Source organism: Vidua chalybeata, chromosome 5 (assembly GCF_026979565.1).
Source record: "Vidua chalybeata isolate OUT-0048 chromosome 5, bVidCha1 merged haplotype, whole genome shotgun sequence".
Classification (NCBI taxonomy): domain Eukaryota; kingdom Metazoa; phylum Chordata; class Aves; order Passeriformes; family Viduidae; genus Vidua; species Vidua chalybeata.
This window is the reverse complement of record NC_071534.1, coordinates 60,783,978-60,805,336: the sequence shown is the minus strand read 5'-3', so window position 1 is coordinate 60,805,336 and position 21,359 is coordinate 60,783,978. Positions and strand designations below refer to the sequence as shown.

At 38.2% G+C, this 21,359-nt stretch overlaps 1 protein-coding gene across 1 annotated transcript in view; it reads left to right on the top strand.

The window, feature by feature from the left end:
- The window catches only part of MAGI2 (membrane associated guanylate kinase, WW and PDZ domain containing 2), a 700,150-nt gene that overhangs the window by 633,107 nt on the left and 45,684 nt on the right, over positions 1–21,359 (top strand). The window contains exons 15-18 of the mRNA XM_053942436.1: positions 2,650–2,842; positions 3,806–3,892; positions 5,866–6,114; positions 18,373–18,558. Coding sequence (XP_053798411.1) covers positions 2,650–2,842; positions 3,806–3,892; positions 5,866–6,114; positions 18,373–18,558 — 715 coding nt within the window. The remainder of the gene's footprint in view (positions 1–2,649; positions 2,843–3,805; positions 3,893–5,865; positions 6,115–18,372; positions 18,559–21,359) is intronic.

Sequence of the window (21,359 nt, the reverse complement as noted above, 5' to 3'; positions counted from 1 at the left end):
TTGCATACATTTGTGCAGCTCAAACTCAGTATCACAGGAACATATACATAGTTTCTCTTAAGAGTTTTACCTTTTCAACACGGACAGACTGGAATTTTTCTCAAAAATATCCTTAAGATATATGTTTGTATTCTTTTTATTATCAGTGCCAAGATATATTCTGAGTATCTTTCTACATTTCTAAGACATAGATGTCCATAGGGTAAAATGTTAGGATAAGGCCATGCCTTGGGAAGTCCTATTTTAACAGTATTAGACAGAGATCAGGTAATTAGCTTGGATTTAGACATCACTGACACTTAAAAATAGGTGAATCACCCTTTATGTGCATATACTTAAATTTTGCTATGTGCCTATGAAGCTACTGTGTTATATTCAGAGAAACTAAAATACAAATTCAGATAATTACCAAGAATCACAAAGAAAGTCAGTATCAAAGCAGATTAACCTGTATAAATTAATAGATATAGGCTTTAATTTCAGATTAGGCTCAGCCACAATTATCCTAATCCCAGAATTTGTCCTGTTTAATCTCAAACAATAGGTGAAACTTTTCTTTTTTCTCTACAACACACTCTTTAATGCCATCATCCTTCTTCTCATGCAATCAAAGCAATCTCATGCCAGTATGAAACTGCATTTCAGAGGTAATATTGTCCTGATATATATATTTTCAATTTGTGCTCTACGTGTAGAATTGATAACTATTAGGGCAACTTCTTAGCCATGAAACAAGAGCAGATACTGCATAAGAAACAAATTCTTAGACACAGAAAATGAAAAAGTAGGAAAATTAAGTTATTCTTGCTATTAAATATACCAAATAATAGATATGGAAGCCACATCTTGACAAACACACCTAGTTGAAGTGTTTAAAGTATGAAGTATCTGCTGCTTGTGTTAGGAATCCGACACTGAGATGAGTAACACAATCACATTACATGGTGAACATGTGAAATATCAGCAATAATTATTTAGAACTAGAAAGATTTTTTCTAGTTTGCTGTGTATACTGATGACCTACTATGCTATTACCTGCATTTTGTTTATACAAAGGTTAAAGGTGCTCAAATTGTTTAATATTTTGTCAGAAAATTATGAAAAAACTGCAAATGTTCAACAAAACCAAAGGAGGAAGCCAATCCCTACAATCTCCCAAGCTGCAGAGGGTTATCACCCATCTCTTCTCAAAATAACTAGGAAGAAATTCTTACTCATGTGAGATGCCTGATTCTCAAATGTTTTGAGAATACTTTGTGGATATCTAGCTAAATGTAACCTCGGAGAGTTTTTCTTCTTTCCAGTAAAAGAGCATAAATTCATATTTCATGGTTAAATTTTGCACAAAGTATTTCCCAAAGCTTTTTTAATATTTTTTCACCATTTGAAGAACAGAATGGAGAACCTGAAACAGCCTGTCTAGCCACTCAGCCTGGCACTGCTTAACAGGAGACCAGGAATACCTGAAAGCAGGAAAAAGCCACATCATGTTCTCTCTTTGCTAAGTTTTGAAAGCAAAAGTAAGCCAAAGGGAAGTGAAAAACTGGGGAAAATTATCCAGGCTCCATAGGGGATTTCATTTAAACACTATGCTGAGATACTTGCAACTCTGCAGCTAAGACCACAAAAAAACCACAGGCCCACCTGTGTGACTACCACATCTAGCCTTTGCAACTCATCATGAAAAGCAATGCTTCATAGCTTTTATCTTTTATTATTTAAAGCAGATTGTCACATGGCATGTCATATCCATCATTTTGTGCTCACTCTCAGACTGAAAAAGAGAACAGAAAATTCGAAACACGCTCTGTGAATGCTTTAATATTCTTTCAAAGAAAGCAGGTTTTGTTTGAATCAATCTCAACTGTTCTACCAGTTATTCCACGGGGAAAAATATATACATCTTCTTCTAAGAAATTATGTGAAATTATCTGCATAGAAGGTGGAGAAAGTCATTACAAGGTTTTGGACAGATGTTTCACTAGTTTATATGTCCCATACAAACTACATTTAAATGTCGATTTGGGAAAACAACATCTGCCCAGAACAAGCTGACTTTTTTTCCTCTTTTTTCCATTTTAACCAAGCACTGCCTGAGCAATCATTCATTAGAAGTAATAACACTTAATATAGTACTTCTTTTCCCCTAAAGAGTCCCAAACTGAACTCCGTGCAGTGGGGTCACTTCCACTGCTGGCCGCAGGTATATGATTCCAGGTGCTTAAATCACACAGCAGTGAAGAACCTTCAACAAGAAATACACAGACTTGATAATTTTTAATTAAAAAGATCCTTACATGGAATTAATTTTTTTAAGTCTTTGTTATAATGTAGTCTGTAGAAACTCAACCTTCCTTAGAGACAGATTATCTTGATTTGAACATATCGAGCAGAACTCAGATTAGGAATCTCTGGTGTATCTCTCCTGTGCAGGTAGAAAACACCTTACCTTCTTACCAAAGGTGAGGAAGTGTCCTCAGTCATACACACAAGAGGACAAGCACACCTTTCAGACACACAGAGACCTCTTCACCTGTGCTAAATCACTAGCTTAATTTCAGAAGAAAGAGAAAATCACTGCAATATTCATGTCACTAAATTGGAGGCTCAGTGTAATATATGACAGGATTTTGTTTCTTTGCTGCCTAGATTCTCATCGGAGCAGTAATTGCCATGGGCTCAGCAGACCGAGATGGTCGTCTCCATCCTGGTGATGAGCTGGTGTATGTAGATGGGATTCCAGTGGCCGGCAAAACCCACCGATATGTGATTGATCTTATGCATAACGCTGCCCGAAACGGGCAGGTGAATCTTACTGTGAGGAGAAAGGTGCTACCCACGGGTGAGTGAAGGCTGGGAAAGGTGAAAGGAAAAACAGAACCCAATACTGGCAGCACAAACCAGTGCTGTTTTAAAAAAAAATAGAGGAAATCAAAGTGAATGTTTGTGTCATTCTGAGAAAAAAATTATTGTAAATATGTGTCCCTTGATCCTCTGACAAAAATACTACAACTGAGTGTTGTTTCCTTCAGAAGTGGAAACATACTGGCAACCCCTGGTGTGATCATCATAAGTGCTCTGGTTTGTTCCATGCTGTCTCGGTCTGTGCTGTCTCCTTTTGTCTACTTCTGGGATTAAAAATTCACCTAAGTTAAAGCCATTTGAGCTGACTATGTCAATAAGAGAAAGGCTCAAAGACTGTTAACTGTTCTAGGGCAGGAACTCATTTCACTCTTATATGTGTTAAAAGCCCATTTCTGGTCTCACTGATGTCATCTGGAATTTCCCACTGAACTGCAATGCAAGCTGGCGGAAAATCTTCTGTAGAGCACAAGGGCCGAATTCTTCTGTCAAGCAGACATATCCAGAAAATGAACCTAAGCCACTATGAAGTATTTGTAGTAAATTAGATGTTTAGACTAGCTCAGTCTCAAATGCTGGAAAACATTGGAACCTTAAAAAATGCATGTGGCAGCATCTATTAAAGCTTTAATGGGAGAATTTGATGACCTTCCATTAGAACCATTGCTTACTTGAGGAAAGAAGTTTATTTAAGAACTTTTTGGTGAGTACACTTGTCTGAGGTACCAGAAATGAGCAAAACCACATTCCCAGCCTGTCCTGTCTTCTGCCTGCCCGTGCCCTAGATCCACTGTCACTGCCTCCACCGTTCCCCTTCGCTCCTGTGCCAAAAAGCCGCCCTCCCACTCACCTTCGTCTTCGCAGTCCCCCTCCCACTGCGGCACCGCAGCTCCCTGCCAGCCGTGCTCCTGCAGGACTGACTTTCTTCTGTTACTGACTCCAGAGTCCTCCAGCCAGAAAGGTGCCCCTGCGCCTGGTGCGACGCCCCCTCGCAGCTCCCCCAGCGCGAGGAAAATGGCCAATAACCAAGGTAATAATGGCAAGCCCTCGCCGTCAGCACCGCTCCCGCGTCAGCCGCCGCACGCACTGCAGGCAGAGCTGGCACACAGCGGGTACCGGCCTTCGCTGCTGCTCATGAAATATTAAAGGCTCTACTAGCCACTCTGGGCTCCTGGTGCAGACAGTAAGCAAGCTGGTAAAACACCTGAAGTTATTCTTGGGCCTTGAGAGTGCCACACCAGGGAATGTGGCATGTAGCTCATTAATGTTTAAGCATTTCAGGAGCTGAACAGGATTTTAATGTAGTGTGTTACAGCATAAGCTTTGTGGAAAAATTTAAAACAATTGATGTTGGGTGTGACTGAAAAATGATATGCTAATACATCAGGCCAATTGATTTCATGGGAATTCCTCACTAGCATGAATGTATACAAGAGAGGGATCTGGGCTTTTCCTTACCTGTCTGTAGCTGATAAACGTATCTTAGCTCTCACCTGGAATTACCATTTTTTACATATACTTACCCAGATCTGGAACAGAAAACCACAATTCATAAGATCTGGAAAACAATTTGATTAGGAAAATGTGATTTTTGGATTGAAGTGCCATTTTTTCACAGGCAGGAGCAAAATGTAATTTTTCTGATGAGTATCTATTGTACAGTTGACAGTCAAATAGCCATTTAAGCTTTTCTTCCTTTATCATTCTTTTCCTATATTTAATGGCATTCAATTGCATTCTTTCATGGCCAAGTCAGCTCTTGGTCATTCTACAGGGTAAGAGAATTTCCTTTCTGTTGCAGCCATACTGACATAAACAATATTCAGCTTTCTGAAACATGACAGCCAGAAAATGAGAACTCTCTTGTCACTGACGATAGCATTTAGTTGCAGATTTGGTTCAATAACTCTTAGAGATTTTCAGGGGTATAATAATTGTTTGTTTTCCTTCCTCTTTATACTCTGTAATTACTTTATTTCATAGTTGCAGAAGGACTGCTAAAGAACACACCTGACTGAGAAAACAACAGCTTGTCCTTGGATGCTGTTTATTTTATTAATATATACACACACTGGAGATCTAATTTGCAAACTCTCTACCTAGGATGTATGTGTATATGTGGGAGCTCCTCATGTGTTCAGTAAAATTACTCTGCCACTTTTGTTGTTCCAAACAGAAAACATAATACTTACATTTATCTGAAATTTCTGTATTAAAACTGTCAATAAATGCTGATTTGTGTAAAAAACTTAGATCTGCAAAGAATATAAATCTTTTTTTCCCCATCTGGAAGTGCAAATTTACTGTTTTCAATTGCCAAAATGCTCACACTAAAAATGTGTAATCCCACAAGTTTTAACTTGTTTCCTGTTCTTGTTACTGTAAAGCAATACTAAAGTGTACATGGACTCCATTTTCACTTCTGCTCTTTTGAACTTGCTAAACAAGAGCATCTCCAAACCTTTAAATGACCACTGCTTCTGCTATGATACCCACAGAAAAACTACTTGTGATGATTTTTCATTGTATAACAGCTCTGCTCTTTGAACATTTTTTGAACAAGCTAATCAACTTGTGAGAAGAACATTATGCAGCTAATCCTAATTACTCTGTGAGCTCCCTGCTTAAATTCTTGTAATCCAAACACAAATAATTTTTTATTGGATTAGACAGTCACATTTTCCTCTTGATGACAGATCTACCAGCAGACAAGGGAATAGCGCTTGGTAATGTTTTTGCAATCCAGATAGACACTGTTTCTTACTTTCCTCTCTTGCAGCTAGCGTAGCAGTCAGTGTTCATGCTTGCTTTATCTGATTGCCCTTGAATGTTCTGCATAGCTGTGTAGATTCCTGTCTCTCTGCATCTATTACAGCTCCTAGTTTAATACTTGGGGTAGTCTGGTGTGTAGACAGTCAGCTGTATTCACGTTGCATTAGCAAATGTAAGTCACAGAGCCACTGAGCAAGTCAGACTGTGACACTGGTGTGATTTATGTTGTAGGAGAACCCTGCCCAGAGAATGGCAGAAGCCCAGGCTCAGTGTCTACGCACCACAGCTCTCCAAGAAGTGACTACACGACTTATGCCAACAGTAATCACGCTGCCTCCGGCAGCACTGCTACTCCCCCCGAGGGCTTCGCGTCCCACAGCCTGCAAACCAGCGACGTGGTCATCCATCGCAAGGAGAACGAAGGCTTTGGCTTCGTTATCATCAGCTCCCTCAACAGGCCCGAGTCTGGGTCCACAATAAGTAAGTAAATCACATTTTTCAGTTCATCTTTCTCTGAGTTTGCCCCAAATAAAAAAAAAAAATTAAAACACCAATAGTTAATTTAAACCTATCTGCTAATAATTTATCACTGCAGAGATTTTAACTGAAGATACTCTCAATGTTTATTCAGAGGCACTGCTTGTTTTGTCTTCAACAAAACCAAAGGTTATTCTGGCCTCTTGAGCCCTGTGTTTCCCACCGTTCTTTGACTATCAGAGTAATAGAGGATTGACTCACAAAGTAGACTTTCTGTTATTTTGTCTCAAAGAGATACTGTAAGTAACAAGTAGGGTTATGTGAATAAATTATTCTCCTACATGCAAGTGAATTAGACTTTTTTTAATAATCAAGATGAAGTTCAGCAAGTTGAAAAAAAGCTTAGATCACAGCAAACCCTATGACAACAGCTATCCAATTACGGGACTGCAGAAGCAACTAGAAGTTGGGAGAACTAGTTAGATGAAGCTGCAGAGAAGCTGACTTAATTGGGTGGAGTATAGACAGCATAAAAATTACAGCTGAGTATGGGGGATAGGTACCTTCTCTGTACTCAGTAGTACTCAGGTGGCAAGATCTGCCCTTAATAATTATAGCTCACTTTCTGTTCAGAAAACTAGTTTTCTCTGTGAGTCAATTTTATTGCTTTAATATAGACATCTGGTGCCACTTGAGCTGTCCTGGGTACATCTAGGGAGAGGTCAGACAGGTGTGACACAGGACCTACAGAAGACTCAAACCCAGGTAGTGGCAGCTGGAGCCACAGGGGCACCTTTGGGTATTTCCAATGACATTTAACCCAATTGAGGCCTCTGGAAGAAGAAAGCAAAAAAGGCTTTATATTGAGCAACAGCCTCACACCCCACCAAATAATGCTAACCACAACAGAAAAACCAAGAGAAGTAAGAAGATTTATCATTTTGTAAGTTGAAGCATAATACAATGCTTTCCCTACACTAAAATATGTTTTGAAGGAACTCTTCTTTTGCCTGAAACTGGTTGCTGACAAAATAAAATCACAATTTCAACTTCAAGGTCAAATATCACACTTCTAAATTCATACCTGAAAAGCAGCTAAGAGAGTACTGGGAAAACCTTATCTCAACTTATCGCAAGTTACCTCAGAAAACTTTTTTGCAGTATATCATGGTCATGCAATCATTAAAAGAGTTGCTCTTCATGCTACCTCAGCTGAATTTTAAAACTCCATGATTTCTGGAATTAATATTGTAACAAAATCATAGCTAATTAGCCTCTTAGGACTCTGAGTTTTCACATTACTGAATACAATAGCCAAAGAACTGGAAGTTCTTTGCAGAAGATCAGAAAAGAAAAAAATAATCAATTGTAGTACATACATGTTAATCAGTTAAGTCAGTCATGATTTTTTTCAAGAAAATTATTTAATAGAGAGAATTTGTGGTTGGGGCAGATGGAGAGGGAAAGGGGAGAGGAAGAGAAAGAGAAGATTCTCAAGCAATCAAAAATTCTGTGACTAGAATAGTCTCTTGAAGACTACAGACCCAGGTTCAAGATCCTGTTTTGCCTCCTACCCTCCAACATGTTCTTTCAGTGCTTTTCTTTCTCCACAAGCACCTGTGTAAGTAGTCATTTTTGACGCTCAGTTGAACATCTCCAATAGTAAAGGGAAATGACAGCCTGCTGTGGAAGTGACAAGAGAATTTAATCAAATAATGGCTGCATTGAATTTCAGTGATCCCCAAAAATACCAAATCCTAAGTTTACAAGAACAGTGAACAAAAAATTACATTTTCTGTAGACAGTGACAGAAAAGACAAGAAAATACCCTTCCTATATAAATTCTGTTACAAAACTGTAGTAGAAAAAATATCCTGAAAATTACATCATCTGCCATCAGTGATGAAAGCAATCTAAAAGTTATTGATTCTTTCTAGAGGTCATTTTCTTTACTTAATATTTATTTGGCTGAAGTAATTTGAGCTTTATTAACAGGAGCATAGCCAGTAGATTGAGGGAAATTATTATCCCCTTTTACTCAGCACTCACTGGCATCCATTCAGAATATAACATCTAAGTTTTGGGCCCTTTGGCAGAACAGGGAAACTCTCCTGAGGTACCTTCTATCTTGAAATAACACAAAATCCTTTTATTGAAATGCACAATCAGGGGTAGAAAGCATAACAATGGTAGGAAAATATCAAATGGCTATAGGAAGTACAATGTCCAAAATATATGATACATCACCATCAAAATGTGAACTTGCATGGCACCACACTAACACCTTGGTAGGTACTCCTTCTCATAGAAGCAATATGTTAATTGGGTGAAATATTGTGCTCTGGTTCCAGTGTCCCTTGTTTCAGAGGCAGTGCACTTGTTGTCAGCTCCAGTATCCCCATGTGGAACAGAATGATCTTTTGCAGACATGCATGCACAGAGTAATGTTAATGCTGTAATTGCAAAGCAATTCTGAAAAATTCAAAAAGGGCAAGATAGGTCAAAAAAGGGAGCATCATGTAGTGCCAGACACTTTTAGGAGGAGCAGCACCCAGGAAGTTGTCTCACTGGGAGCATCCTCAGGGCAAAGTGAAGAAGCATTCCTTTGATTTAAGAATGTTTATTTCAATAACTCTATTCCCTCTCTACTTTCTTGCAAAAGCAAGACTTGAGGTCTTGGAAGAATAAGTATCATCACCACTTTTACTCAGAAAGGCAATTAATTATGCACTGAAAGTATTTTCCTTTTGTTGAAATCACACTTAAACTGTATTTTACAGTCCAACAGATTACAACAGCTCATGTGGAGTTCAGGAGCAAGCGCTTTGTGTCACTAGGTGCATGTGCTTCAAGTATTGCTAAAACTGAAGCAGTCATTCCAGCAAGGTTGCTCCTGGCTACAGAGCTGCAGGTTCTTTAGTTTGCTGCTTTGCAGTTGGCCTGAAGCTGAAGGAGTTGCACAAAAGCTGACCTTCTGTTTGCCAGGAGAGTTTGCTCTGTCTGTGCAGCTGTAGGACCATCCCATGAAGTCACAGTAGCAGTACTCCAGCTGAGGTCTCAAATCCCTTTTCCACCCTCTGGTAGGGTGTGGGCTGCACTGCTCCCACGCAGCCTCTTAGAAGTGCTTCATGCTCCTTCTGACCTGAGAATGAGCCATGAAAGGCTCAGGAGCTCCCAGAATTGGAGATGAAACTCTTTTTCCAAGAGGTTTAGGGTCCTGGTCAGCTGGTTTGTTGTTACAGTTGGTTTATGGGCCAGCCTTTGCCGTGCAGAAATTTTCAAAATATTAAAAGCTGTTTTTTTACTATTGATAGACACAGAGTGAGGTCAGACTACAGCCATAATTAGGAAACTATTTTTTTGCATTTTGTGATGGGCAGCACTGTCATAGCTGTCAGTTTGATAAATTAACATTAAGTACTTTGGAGCCAGCCTTTAGATATGAATGTCATTTTTCCTTACTGGTACTTGCTTAAACATCCAATTCTTGTGGCACACTTATTTCCCTGTGTCTATAATGGTAGAAATTTTGTTTCCCCTTTGTCAAAGCATTGCTTGGGATGTTCTCTAATCCAGCACAGGGGATTATCTTGAACTGACCTACAGTTCTGATATGGGGAGATCAGGAGTGGAAAACGAATGACAAGGATTGAATGAAGAGATTTTACAGGGCAAAGCAAGGGCATAGAAAAGGTCAGCCATGCTTCAAAACTGTATCAGTAAAAGGAGATAAAGAGGATAAATAAAGAGCTGTGCTTGAGTGGTACATCCAGGAGCAAGTCATTTTGCCTAGTGCAGCACGCAGAGGATCTTGGAGTGCTAAGAGATGAAGACAAGAAAATACACCTGTCCAGGCTCCTGACCTATTTCTAACGAAAGGATTAACTTCCACTGCCTCTAAAATATACTATTGTGCTTTCCCCCAGATCCTGTTCCAACATTAAAGGGGAATATGGCTCTCATCCCTTCTACACACATGAGAAATTACAGCTAAAATACTTAAATTTAAGAAATTAATCTACACTTTGCATTACATTTAGGGAAGTATTTTTAGGGTATCAAGATAATTTCAGTATCTGTGCCCTATGGAAAAGCATTTACAGACTTCTGGAGATGACCAGAATGAGATTTCTGTCCCAGAGTTTTATGGAGTAAACTTGTCTCTGCCTACTTCATATCTTCCTGATATTTTTAATTTTTGTGTTTGGTATGCAGCTTCATCTAAAATAAGTACTAAAATAAGTGATTCCCTGTAAATCACTTTACATTGTAATTTTTTTAGAGAGAAAGCATGTGTTGTAAACAGACCTACTTAACTCACAACTTCCAATGAATTGGAAAATTGGCAAGATTTCCAGGAATTTTACTGTAGCAGGTACTGTCAATTAGCACAGTTATTAAGTGTAAACAAACTGAAAATGCAGGCCTAATCAATAAAAAATTTTCAAAAAATTAGACTGTACATACTTGTTATGATCTTCCTCCTGCTTCACAAAAGAGGAGTTGTAGATTTAATTTGCCCCTACACTGCATGTGCCAGTGCCTGCTGGATTTTGAAAACATGATAAAACAGAGTCTAATGAAAGAAGTTTCTTTCATTTGTCAAAACATGCAGTTTTAACTAAAAAACATAAATCCAAGATAAACCTCTGCTGACTGCAGAAAACAGTGTTCTGAATAAGTCCCATTCAGCCCAGAGTTTCTTAAAACTCCTTACAGTTTAGAGATAAAAACCAGTTTATCGATCAGTGATAACTGTGTGATCTGAGTTGTTTGTGCAGCAGTTTCACCTATGATTTTCCTGGGTAAGATGGTGGTTAGGGACATAATTTTATGCGACCAATCTTCAAATTCTGAAGGATACAGAGCTTTGGAAATTAGGATGTCTGTCTACCCAACCTAGGACATTTTTGGAGCATAGCAGTGAAAACCCACCCACAGTGTGCGTTCCCCATGGAAGATATTTGCAATCTGTGGGCAAGGAATCTGGATTCTCATTTCTATGCAACTGTGATACTCAGGTTTAAGCTGTTCTGCCTCTTCAGCTACAAAATCACACCTTCTAAGTATGTTTAAGAGATAGTAAAACTTGCAGCTGAAAGAAATATCTATGTGATTTAGTTTCTCAAATCAACATAAGCAATTTTCATAGTGAAATAACCTTAAGAGGTCAAAGAGGTTTTTAACATCATTAAAATACATTGCTGGAGTTTGCAGGCATGAAATATTCAATTGTCTATTTGATATTTTTTGGAGATAAATAATGGAGGATCTTAACTGCATTACTCCCCTCTCTAGATGATTTCTGTCCTCCAGCGTATTTCTGAATACATTATTTGGACCTACAGGTGTTGCTCGTGTTTTCAAAGAACAAATACTGTGAATTTTATTAGCACAAACCCATCAAGTGAACCAAGGTTTTTCTAATAATTCCACAGGGCCCACTTTGCTTTCATTAGAAGCGTGAATTAAAATCTATAAGTTCCATTATTTTTTCTTAGATCTTCAGCTTTCTAAGGTATGTGCACTCCTTCCCACTTAGCTTCTTATGCCTGTGCTATGCAAGCAAATTGCTCCATGTCAGCACAAAATGGGATGTTCCCATTCATAGATTCATTAATCTTATAAAGAAAAGGGATTATTTTCACATGCAAGTATGCAGCATGTCACAGATGTCTATTCTCCAAATAAGTGTCTCATAAAATATCATATCAATATCAGGAAATTTTTTTTTATCCCTGATGGAAAGTCCACCATATTCAAGTTTTCCAAAATTTAGATTTTTCCATAGCCATGAAATTACAGGTGTTTATATTTAATATATTCTTCCAATTAAAATCTGATATGCTGGAGCCTGTTGGTTGAATGAGAACTCATTCATGTTTAGAGAATTGAGAATATAAGAAATATTCATTTGATCAATGTGTAACATTGAAAAGGACAGCTGGCTCAGGAAGGCTCATTTGCTTGGCTTACTGTCTGTATCTGTTAACATTAGAAAACATTGCAAGAATTTATCTGCCAGAGGGTTTTAATAGATAAAGCAGAGGTCAGATTTTTTTTTCCCTTAACTGATACTTTTTGACATTTAGCTACTATATAGAGGGGAAATCTGGAAAGTTGCTGTCTAAAAAACATAGTCTCAACATTTGTATCTAGAAATACTGAATAGATGTAAAAAAAATACTGGTATAAATCAGAAAAGCCTTATATATGGTAATGTTTTCTTAGAATTCACTCTTTTTGACTTGTGGGTCTTTCAAATGAGGAGAAATTATTTTCATATTAAAAAAGCAAGAGGCTGAGAGATATATCAGTCTTGTTGAACTTATTCATCAATGGTCTGTGTGAATGGACAGAGAGTACCTTCAGCAAGTTAGCTGATGTTACAAAACTGAACGCTCTGCTGGCCAGACCTGGGCAGTCTGGAGAGTTGTGGGGACGGGAACTTAATGAAGTTCAAACAGGCAAATGCAAGATTCTGCATTAAGGGAGAAATAAACTCAGGCACCAGCACAGGCTGGAGTTGACTTGTGGAAAGCAGCTCTGTGGAGATGGACCTGGGGGTCCTGCTGGACAACAAGCTGCCCATGAGCTGGCACTGTGTCCCCGTGGCCAAGAAACATAGTGGTGTCTTGGGGGGCATTAGGAAGAGCATTGCCAGCAGGTCAAGGGAGGTGATCCTGTCCCTCTACTCAACCCTAGAAAGGTCACATCTGGGGTGCTGTGTCCAGTTCTGGGTTCCTCAGTCATAAAAGACATGAAACGAGTGGGGAGGCCCCAGTGAAGCACTAAGAGGGTGATTAGGGAACAGGAACATCTCTCTTAGAGGAAAGGCTGAGAGAGCTGGGCCTGTTCTGCCTTGAGAAGAGGTGGCTGACAGGGGCTCTTACCATTGCATACAAATATCTCAAGGGTGAGTGTCAAGAGAGTAGAACCAAACAATGGGCATTTGGAACAAACTGAAACACAGAAAGTTCATTCTGAAAATCTTCTTTCCTCTGAGAGTGACTGTGCACTGGACCAGGCCCCCAAAAGGTGGTGAAGTCTCCTTCTCCGGAGATATTCGAAACCCATATGACTCAATCCTGTGCAATTTGCTCTGAGTGAACCTGCTCTAGCAGGAGGTTGAGCTATGTGATCTCCAGAGGTCCCTTCAAGCACCCTCCTGTGTTTCTGTGGATATATATGGTGTTAGAAGCAGTATCTGTATTCAGCAACTGCTCTGGGTTTGCGTACGGCTGACCCAAGCATATGGACACTCAGGTATAATGACACAAAATTTGTGCTCTGTTCTGGTGGTAACGGCATGCAGATGTGGTAAACATATTCATTTGAATAATGGAGAGCAAAAGTGGGTGATTTTTATCAAATAAAAATATTAATATAGAGAAAATGTAAGTTTCTGAAAGGGGACCTTATCTGCTTTCTAAATGCAAAGATTTATTTTGAATAATTTTGTCTTTTATTTTTTAAATTTAATTTATCTCTAATGAGCTATGAGCTGATCATTGCACGATTAAATACAAACTGGGAAAGCCTCAGCTGCTACATGCCAACTCTGGGTCAGTTTGTGTTGTAATGTTGTAAATACCTGAGCAAGATTTAGGAGGACAGATTAATGACTTCAAATATCATAGAAGCTTTGGTGCTCTCAGGATTCAAATCTTCCCCAAGTCACAAAATTTTGAAAAATACACTGCAGAAAAGTTACGTTCCATTGTAAGATCTTTTGTTAGATAAGGTTTCTGCAGCAGGGGTACTCTCTGCTGGATTATTTTGGGTCTAGGATTATGCTCACTCCTGAGTATCACATTTTGCATGACTTGATAGTACTGGAGAAAAAGACCCTCTATGTCTATTTTGAAGTCCTGTGTGGTTTGTATACATATAAATACATTCTTACTAATTTCCCATATTTTCAACAATTAAAAATATGTATTAATATATAACCTAACCCTAATCCTTGTTTACAGTAATTTTTCCCTTGTAGTCTCATTCATTGTATAGTCTGAGAAAAGCAAGAAATTAATTGTTCTGCAAAAAGGCAGCTTGTTTTCTACATTCACTTTTAGCAAAATCAATGGGTTTCTTGAAAAAAAAAAAGTCACAAATCCAAGTCTTGCAGTATAGCCTGCGGCTAATATTAAATGCTGCTCAGGTAACTCACTTATTTCAGTGTTTTGAAATAAGTGGATGAGATTCTCTGCAAAGTCTCATCCAGGCACATGTTGCCACTCTTCAATATATACATATGTTTGGAGAACAGCTTGTGGTGAATTGTTAAAAGAGGCATGAATAGTTTAGTAAAAATTTTTAAGGATGATAGGAAACATTTATCACTAGTCAGGCAATTTGGGACTTCTTTTAAAAGTTACATCATTAAATGCTCTGCTCAGATAAAAATAAGACACTGAAGATGCAATTTAAGGAAAAAAAAAGAAAGTATTGTAAGTTAACAAAACCCTAATTAAATGCCAGACATGGCAGATTTCTTTCCAAGAAGAGAGCTGCCTTGGTCTCTCCTGCTGAGAGAGACCAATTAGCCACAGAGCTCCTTGCTGTCCCTTTGCTGTGACCAGCAGAAGAAAGGACAGCACCTACAGCAGACAAGACCTTTCCCAGGCATTGTGTCAACCCAGCCAAGGTTTTTTGATTTAATCAGCAGTATGTCCACCCCCATTAACTGATCGAATCCCTATTTGCATCCTTTTAGTCTTCTGCCCCTCCAGAAGGTTGCCCCAAATTCTCTTTTGCAAGGTGTAGACAATGAGTTCATGGACAACTCCTTTGAGCAGAGGCTGTTTTCTGCTTCTGACTTCCATGCTTCCCTTCTCCAAATCTTTGCGAATTCATTGCTATGATTTTTGAGATGAGGATACTGAAACGTTGAGCAATACTCAGACTTTAGGTGCATAGCAGTAACAAGCAATAGTTTGTTTCACTTGTTGCTCTTTTACAACTCTTAATGTCATATTGACTGTTTTAATGAGTTTATGTTTTTAGAGAAGTAAGCACACATTTCAAGGTCTCTTGAGTGATAATAATTAATTTAGGACTCATCTCTGCTTAATCTTAGGTAGGGTTATTTTTTCCTTACTTGCATCATCTTGCATTTCTTTTCATGAGATCCTGTCTGCCACTTCAGTCAACCCACTCCCTACTGACAGTTTACAGATCTTCCACACTTGTTTTAGATGTGACTATTCTGAACAATAAAAATTATCCATTATGGAAATTCACAGTTCATTTCTACCTTTGCTCCTTAGCTTTTACCTAATTAATCTCCTGTGAGAGTAGCTCCTTCTTATCCCTTCAAAGTATTTCACCACCAAAGGCTCTCTCTAAAAATGGAAAGTTTTCTAACATATTTTAACATGGTTGTTTTTGTGAACAACCTACACATCAGATAATCTACGTCCCTTAGAAGAATTTATGCTTGTAAAAAAAAGCCCTAAATAAATCCTCCCTTCTCAAGGAAGCATTTGGGACCATGGCAGCCAGGATTTGTGGCTTAGGAGGGCTCTCAGGCAGAGTTCCTCTGGGAAGAGAAGCAAAGAACAAAAACTCCTCAGAATAATATTACTGTGAGGGAAGGAGCCAGGAGATAAACATCTCCTCATATTATCTAGAAATGTGCATAAACCAGTTTCTGCTGCTGTGGCCATTAACTCCTCTACTAAGTCCCTAGATTTGCCCGTAAAACCCTATAGAGCATAACAGTGTAACCTTGAATCAGATTCCTTCTGCAAAATTTTCCTGCACCCTACTTTGCAGCAAGATCAAATGGCAACATATGGCACCAATACAACCTGAGAAGAGGAACATTAAATCCTCAAATAGCAAAGTGGAGAAGAACACGTACCTTGACAGACACAAGTTTTTTTCTGTAAGTCACCTACTGCTGATCTTTTCGTGACATGACAGAATGAAGGGAGTTCAGGGATACCAAAATATTTAGAGTAGATACCTTTATCAGGAAGCTGAGGACCATTAGGCTTAAAGGGAAGAAGAAAAGAACACCAAGTTCCTCCTCTTTCTCCCTCCCTTCCCTTGTTTCAGGATTTGGATCTGAACTAGACTCTCGTGGTTCTCCCACCTCCAGCTTCAATTTCAGCAGACATCTCAAACATGCAGACATCTGCTCTATTCACTTGTCAGGTACAAGAAGTCCAACAAAAATTTTTCTGCCTAATTAATAGGACTTCCCACCCCCTACCCTCCCACACCCCTTACTACTGAAATGATGTCTCTACTTAAATATTTAGGCTAGCAAAACCATCTTTAGGTTTAGAAATGGCAAGCGTGGAAATTTTAGTAGTGGTGTCTCTACCATATTTCCCCTTCTTTCTTACTACCAAAATTCTTACTTTTTTACATAAGACAGTCTCATTTTCAGATCTCCACTAATATATAGTAAAGACATGACAATTTCGGACCGATCTTTTATTACATATGCCAGAAACAGGCACATTTGAGTATTAGTTTAAGTGATTCTTGGTGATGCTTGAAGAACAGATTTGATGAAAGAAGCTCTTTGTAAACATAAACTGTTTAAGAGTCAAGTTACTTTTTTATTTGTTTGATCACTGAAATGAATGCATGGCAGTTATATGTCTGCATTAAGGTCAAAATAAACCCATTTTTTTGTAGAAAGTGTGGCTATACATATTTAGTATATTTTAAAAGATAGAAATGTTTGACATTGTGACATAAATTAGGTGCTTATTTCCTAAGCAAAAATGCCTTTCTGAAGTGCATTAATTGTGTCTGTAAAGTTGTGTTTTAATTTATATTTGTGTTTAAACCATAGTGGTAAAGAAGCATGCAGTTTGATTATGGCTTGCACTTCAGAATACTCACTTATATTTTCAGTGTTCCAAAAATTAAGTTTTAATGCTGTAAACACCACTTACACCCATACTAGAAGCAAAAGTCACTTTGAGGTATGTCTATTGTGACTTTATATCAGACATGCAGTCTGTGTTAGTCACCAAAACCTTCAGTAAATGTTACCAGGATGCTGAGAAATTTCTTCTGCAGCAATGTATTCTGAAGACATCTCCTGTTAGAGCTTCAGTTTATATGAGCATTGATAGCTTAGATATTTCCCAAAAAGTTTTTGAATCATCTTTTCTTTCATTTTTCCAAGTTCTCTGCAGATAATTAAATTTTAATGTTATATTATTTTTGAAAAAAGAAACACACTGGTTTTAAACACCGATTTAAAGGTGGATAGTGAGGCTGAGCTGCTTTGTGCTGTTTTCCAAGACTGAAGTGTGGGACTTCAGAGGAATACTCAAACCATTAGGATATTAATAGACTATATAGTCATTTAATTGTGATAAGCATATTTATGAGTAGTTGAGAGAAAGAAAAATAGCGTGCTCTTTGGGGAGCCTAGAGAAAATACTCAGCTATAGCATGTGCATTTTGTTAAAAACCAGAAGGTAATAGAGTAGAAACACTGGTCAAAAAATCAAATACAATATTTATAAAATTCAATGGAAAATGAAGGAAGAGATAGAACAAGAGCGTGGATGGAGTAAACAGAAAGGTGAAGAACCACAGAGAAGAGCAAAAGGAGAAGCTTTATTCTGCAATGTTTTGAGAAGAGGGCTGAGATGTTTTGATGTAGTACATAGTACATGTCTATGTACTCACAGCAAACTGTCAATTAAATTCTATTTATTTATTCTTAATACCTAATTAGAGAGCTGCACATCTCAATAAATCTTCAGTATTATTTCTACTTATCAAAAACATATTTGAATGGAGGAGAAAAATTTCATGTACCCTGGGCATTTTCAGTAACAATTTTTTGTATATAAAATAAATAATATTTTTGGTGCCTCTATTGCAAAATACAAACAAAGAAATTCTGTAAACTAGGAGGTGGGAGATAATTTATGACTGCTACATATTGTATAAATTTATCCCCTTTCCCTGTTTTCATGCCTTATTGTTTTCCTGATCTGATTATTAGGTTTGAAAAATAGCTGAATTATAAACTTATTTTGGACTTCATATGTATAGGCCATGTGTATATATGCATCTGGATTCTGAATTTTTAGTGAAAAAACACAGCACTGTGTTACTGCAAATGACATTGCATAAGAATTTATATTCTTATATGCTTTTACACAAGCTGTTTTTTAATTCATATAGAACTTCCTTCTAAAATGAACTCATTTTCTTTCATTTGTGAACATCACCACTTGTTTCAGCACACGTTAACTGTGTCTATTGTCTCTTGTCTAGCTGTACCCCATAAAATAGGGCGGATAATTGATGGAAGCCCTGCGGATCGCTGTGCAAAACTTAAAGTTGGAGACCGGATCTTAGCTGTGAATGGCCAGTCTATTATTAACATGCCTCATGCAGATATTGTGAAGCTAATTAAAGATGCAGGTCTCAGTGTAACTCTTCGCATCATTCCTCAGGAGGGTAAGTCAATGGCCCTTAAAGACAGGAAGAAAATTTTAAGTAGCCTCTAATTAGCTTAAATTATGTCACCACTTGAAAGAGCATCTTTTGTTCTCCTTCCTCCGCTGTAATGTGCAGCACACCAGAATTATGAGCTTAGAACTAGCTCAGATAGGATCTGAATTCTTGAAAAGGTTTCAAGTTATGAAAGGGGTATTGAAAGCAAACCTGGAGAAACCAGCGAGAGAGAGAAAGAGGATGTTACAGTCTTTTGCAAGAATTGTCTTCTACATGGAAAAGCACTCTACAAGAGAGCCAAGTTTTGAGTTCGTTCCCTTATACCTTGCTATAAGCCAAGCCAAAGTTTGACAACGTGATTCACAAGAGACTGCAATGGCTGTCACCAGGCATGTTCAGCTACCAGCTACGTGTGACAAAAAGTGATGTGAAGGAAGAGTTCAGATTTGGCAGTTTCCTCCATCACTATCACATAGTGATACATCACTGTAAATGCACAAGGCAGGAAATAACTGAACCCTGAATTATCTCATTTCTAGGGTGAGAATAAGGGGATAGACTCATTATTCTGGTCATTGCTCCACATCTAATCAGTGAAGATCTTTTGATGTTGGTTCCTTGAGGTTTGGCGTTGATTTCAGGGCTTTTTTTAGTTTAACAATGTGCTGTACTGCTGCATGAATTGTACCACATTAATGAGACCATGTCTTTATATCTCAGCAACAAATACCAGTAGAGCTGGGAATGACACACAGAAAGTAATGGAATTACTTAATGATCCATGGCCCAGTTAGATGACCTTCACCTTATGCTGCTGCATCCAGCAAGAGGACAGGGAAATAGCCTGACACTGATCACAGACTGCAACTGAAGGAACTCATCTACTTTGTTAAATGAATTCAGTAAAGGGAAAAACACAAACGTACACAAATTTAGAATTCACATCAATTAGCACTCGTGTAATTACTGGAGGTCAGCTGTGCAGGCATCTAAAACAAGTGTGATACTTCATACAGTCTGTTAAGTTTGTTTAAGCTTCTCTGGTATCCAGGTTAAATTACATCATTAATAGTTTAATGTTAGAGATGGATACATTAAATTATAGAAAAAGAAGAAATGCAGCTGAGTTGCAGTACTACAAGATGTTCTCAGGTGCTAGTGGTGAGAAATTATCTGTGCCAAGGCACAGCTTCCCTGTGTGACTGTGTGACATTGGACACCTCATTTGCCTTCTGATATTAGCTTCTCAGCTTAGAAAAATTGGTAAAAAATCTAATACCTCTGTAATATACTTTCAGGTAAAAAATACCATATAAATGCAAAGCAGTTTTAGAAGCAGCTCATGATTTGACCAGTTCATCCATAGTTATGAGAGTAATGTAGAAATGAGGGACAACATTTCCAATCTTCCTCTCTAAAACTTGCAATACAAAAGAGACTCACAGATGCGAAATGGGCAATTGCAGCCTTAAGCATAGTAATTACACAGGCAAGTATTGCTTATGCCTGTATGAGGAGTGTTTTAAGTGCAAATATACAAGCTTTTTTTTTGACAATTAATCCTAAATTGAAAATATTTTCAATAAAGTAGACAAAATTTTATAATAATTGTGAGCATAAATTAGATAAGTAGAGAATATGCACCCATAGGGGAAAACCCACACATTAAAAGTTTAAAAATAAACCACATAAAAATTAAAACTAGATTTAAATGTAAAAATAGGTAAGATCTGTATCATGTGTTGCTATTGCTGTTAGGGAGGCTCAGCCATATGTGTGTCCATTTTGTTTGTTTTGCACCATGCCACACTGGTCTCACTCCTTCTGTTGCAAGCAGGAATAGAAAAAACATGTTTGCCTTTGCTGTTGATAATGCAGGAACTTCTGCAGTGCTCTGTCCTCCTGTAGACAGTCTTTCTCATTTATGACTCCTAATAGGTAAATGGTGAACAGGACTGTGCTAGTGTGTTGGAAGAAATATATTTGATATGAGCTGAGTACCAAATGTGTCTCCCCCCAAGTCCAGCAGGAAGCCTGAATGAAGATTGGCATCTTTTATTTATAGCAAAGAAACAAAACCATATTTCCTATGCCAATCTCTCTGTCTTTTTGAATTTTGTGTTGTTTGGAAAGAATGATTCTGTTTTTCTGCACTGTTCCTATGTGGAACCTTAGTTATTTGACATAATACAGTGAAATAAAGTATCGTTTTAAATGGTTACTCAGAATTTATTGAGATTGGGTTTACTGTTCACAGTTCCCAAAAATTTAAAGACAGGAAACTCTTGATGAGCTCAAAGACAGCAGGAACTAATGTAAGGACACCAGTGTTTTAGCTTTTGTGACAGGTCCGTCATCCCAAACAATGGAGAAAGCAGTAAAATGTTCATTCTCTCAAAATGATTTTTTTTTCTAAATGGAAAACATTTCAAATATCTTGTAGTTGTGCTAAGGCATGTGAAGGACAGGGAGGTGATTCAGGACAGCCAGCACAGCTTTACCAAGAATAAGTCCTGCCTGACTAACCTAGTGGCCTTCTACAATAGAGTAACTACATCAGTGGACAACAATGGACAAGGGAGGAGCTGTACATCTCACCTATCTGGACCTCTGTAAGGCCTTTGACATGGTACCCCACAGCATCCTTCTCTCTGAAGTGGAGAGAGATGAATTTGATGAGGGGACTGTTCAATGGATGAACAGGTTGAGGGAGGTGATTCTGCCCCTCTACTGTGCTCTCATGAGACCCAACCTGGAGTTCTGAATCCAGCTGTGGGGTCCTCTGGACCTGTTGGAAGCAGTCC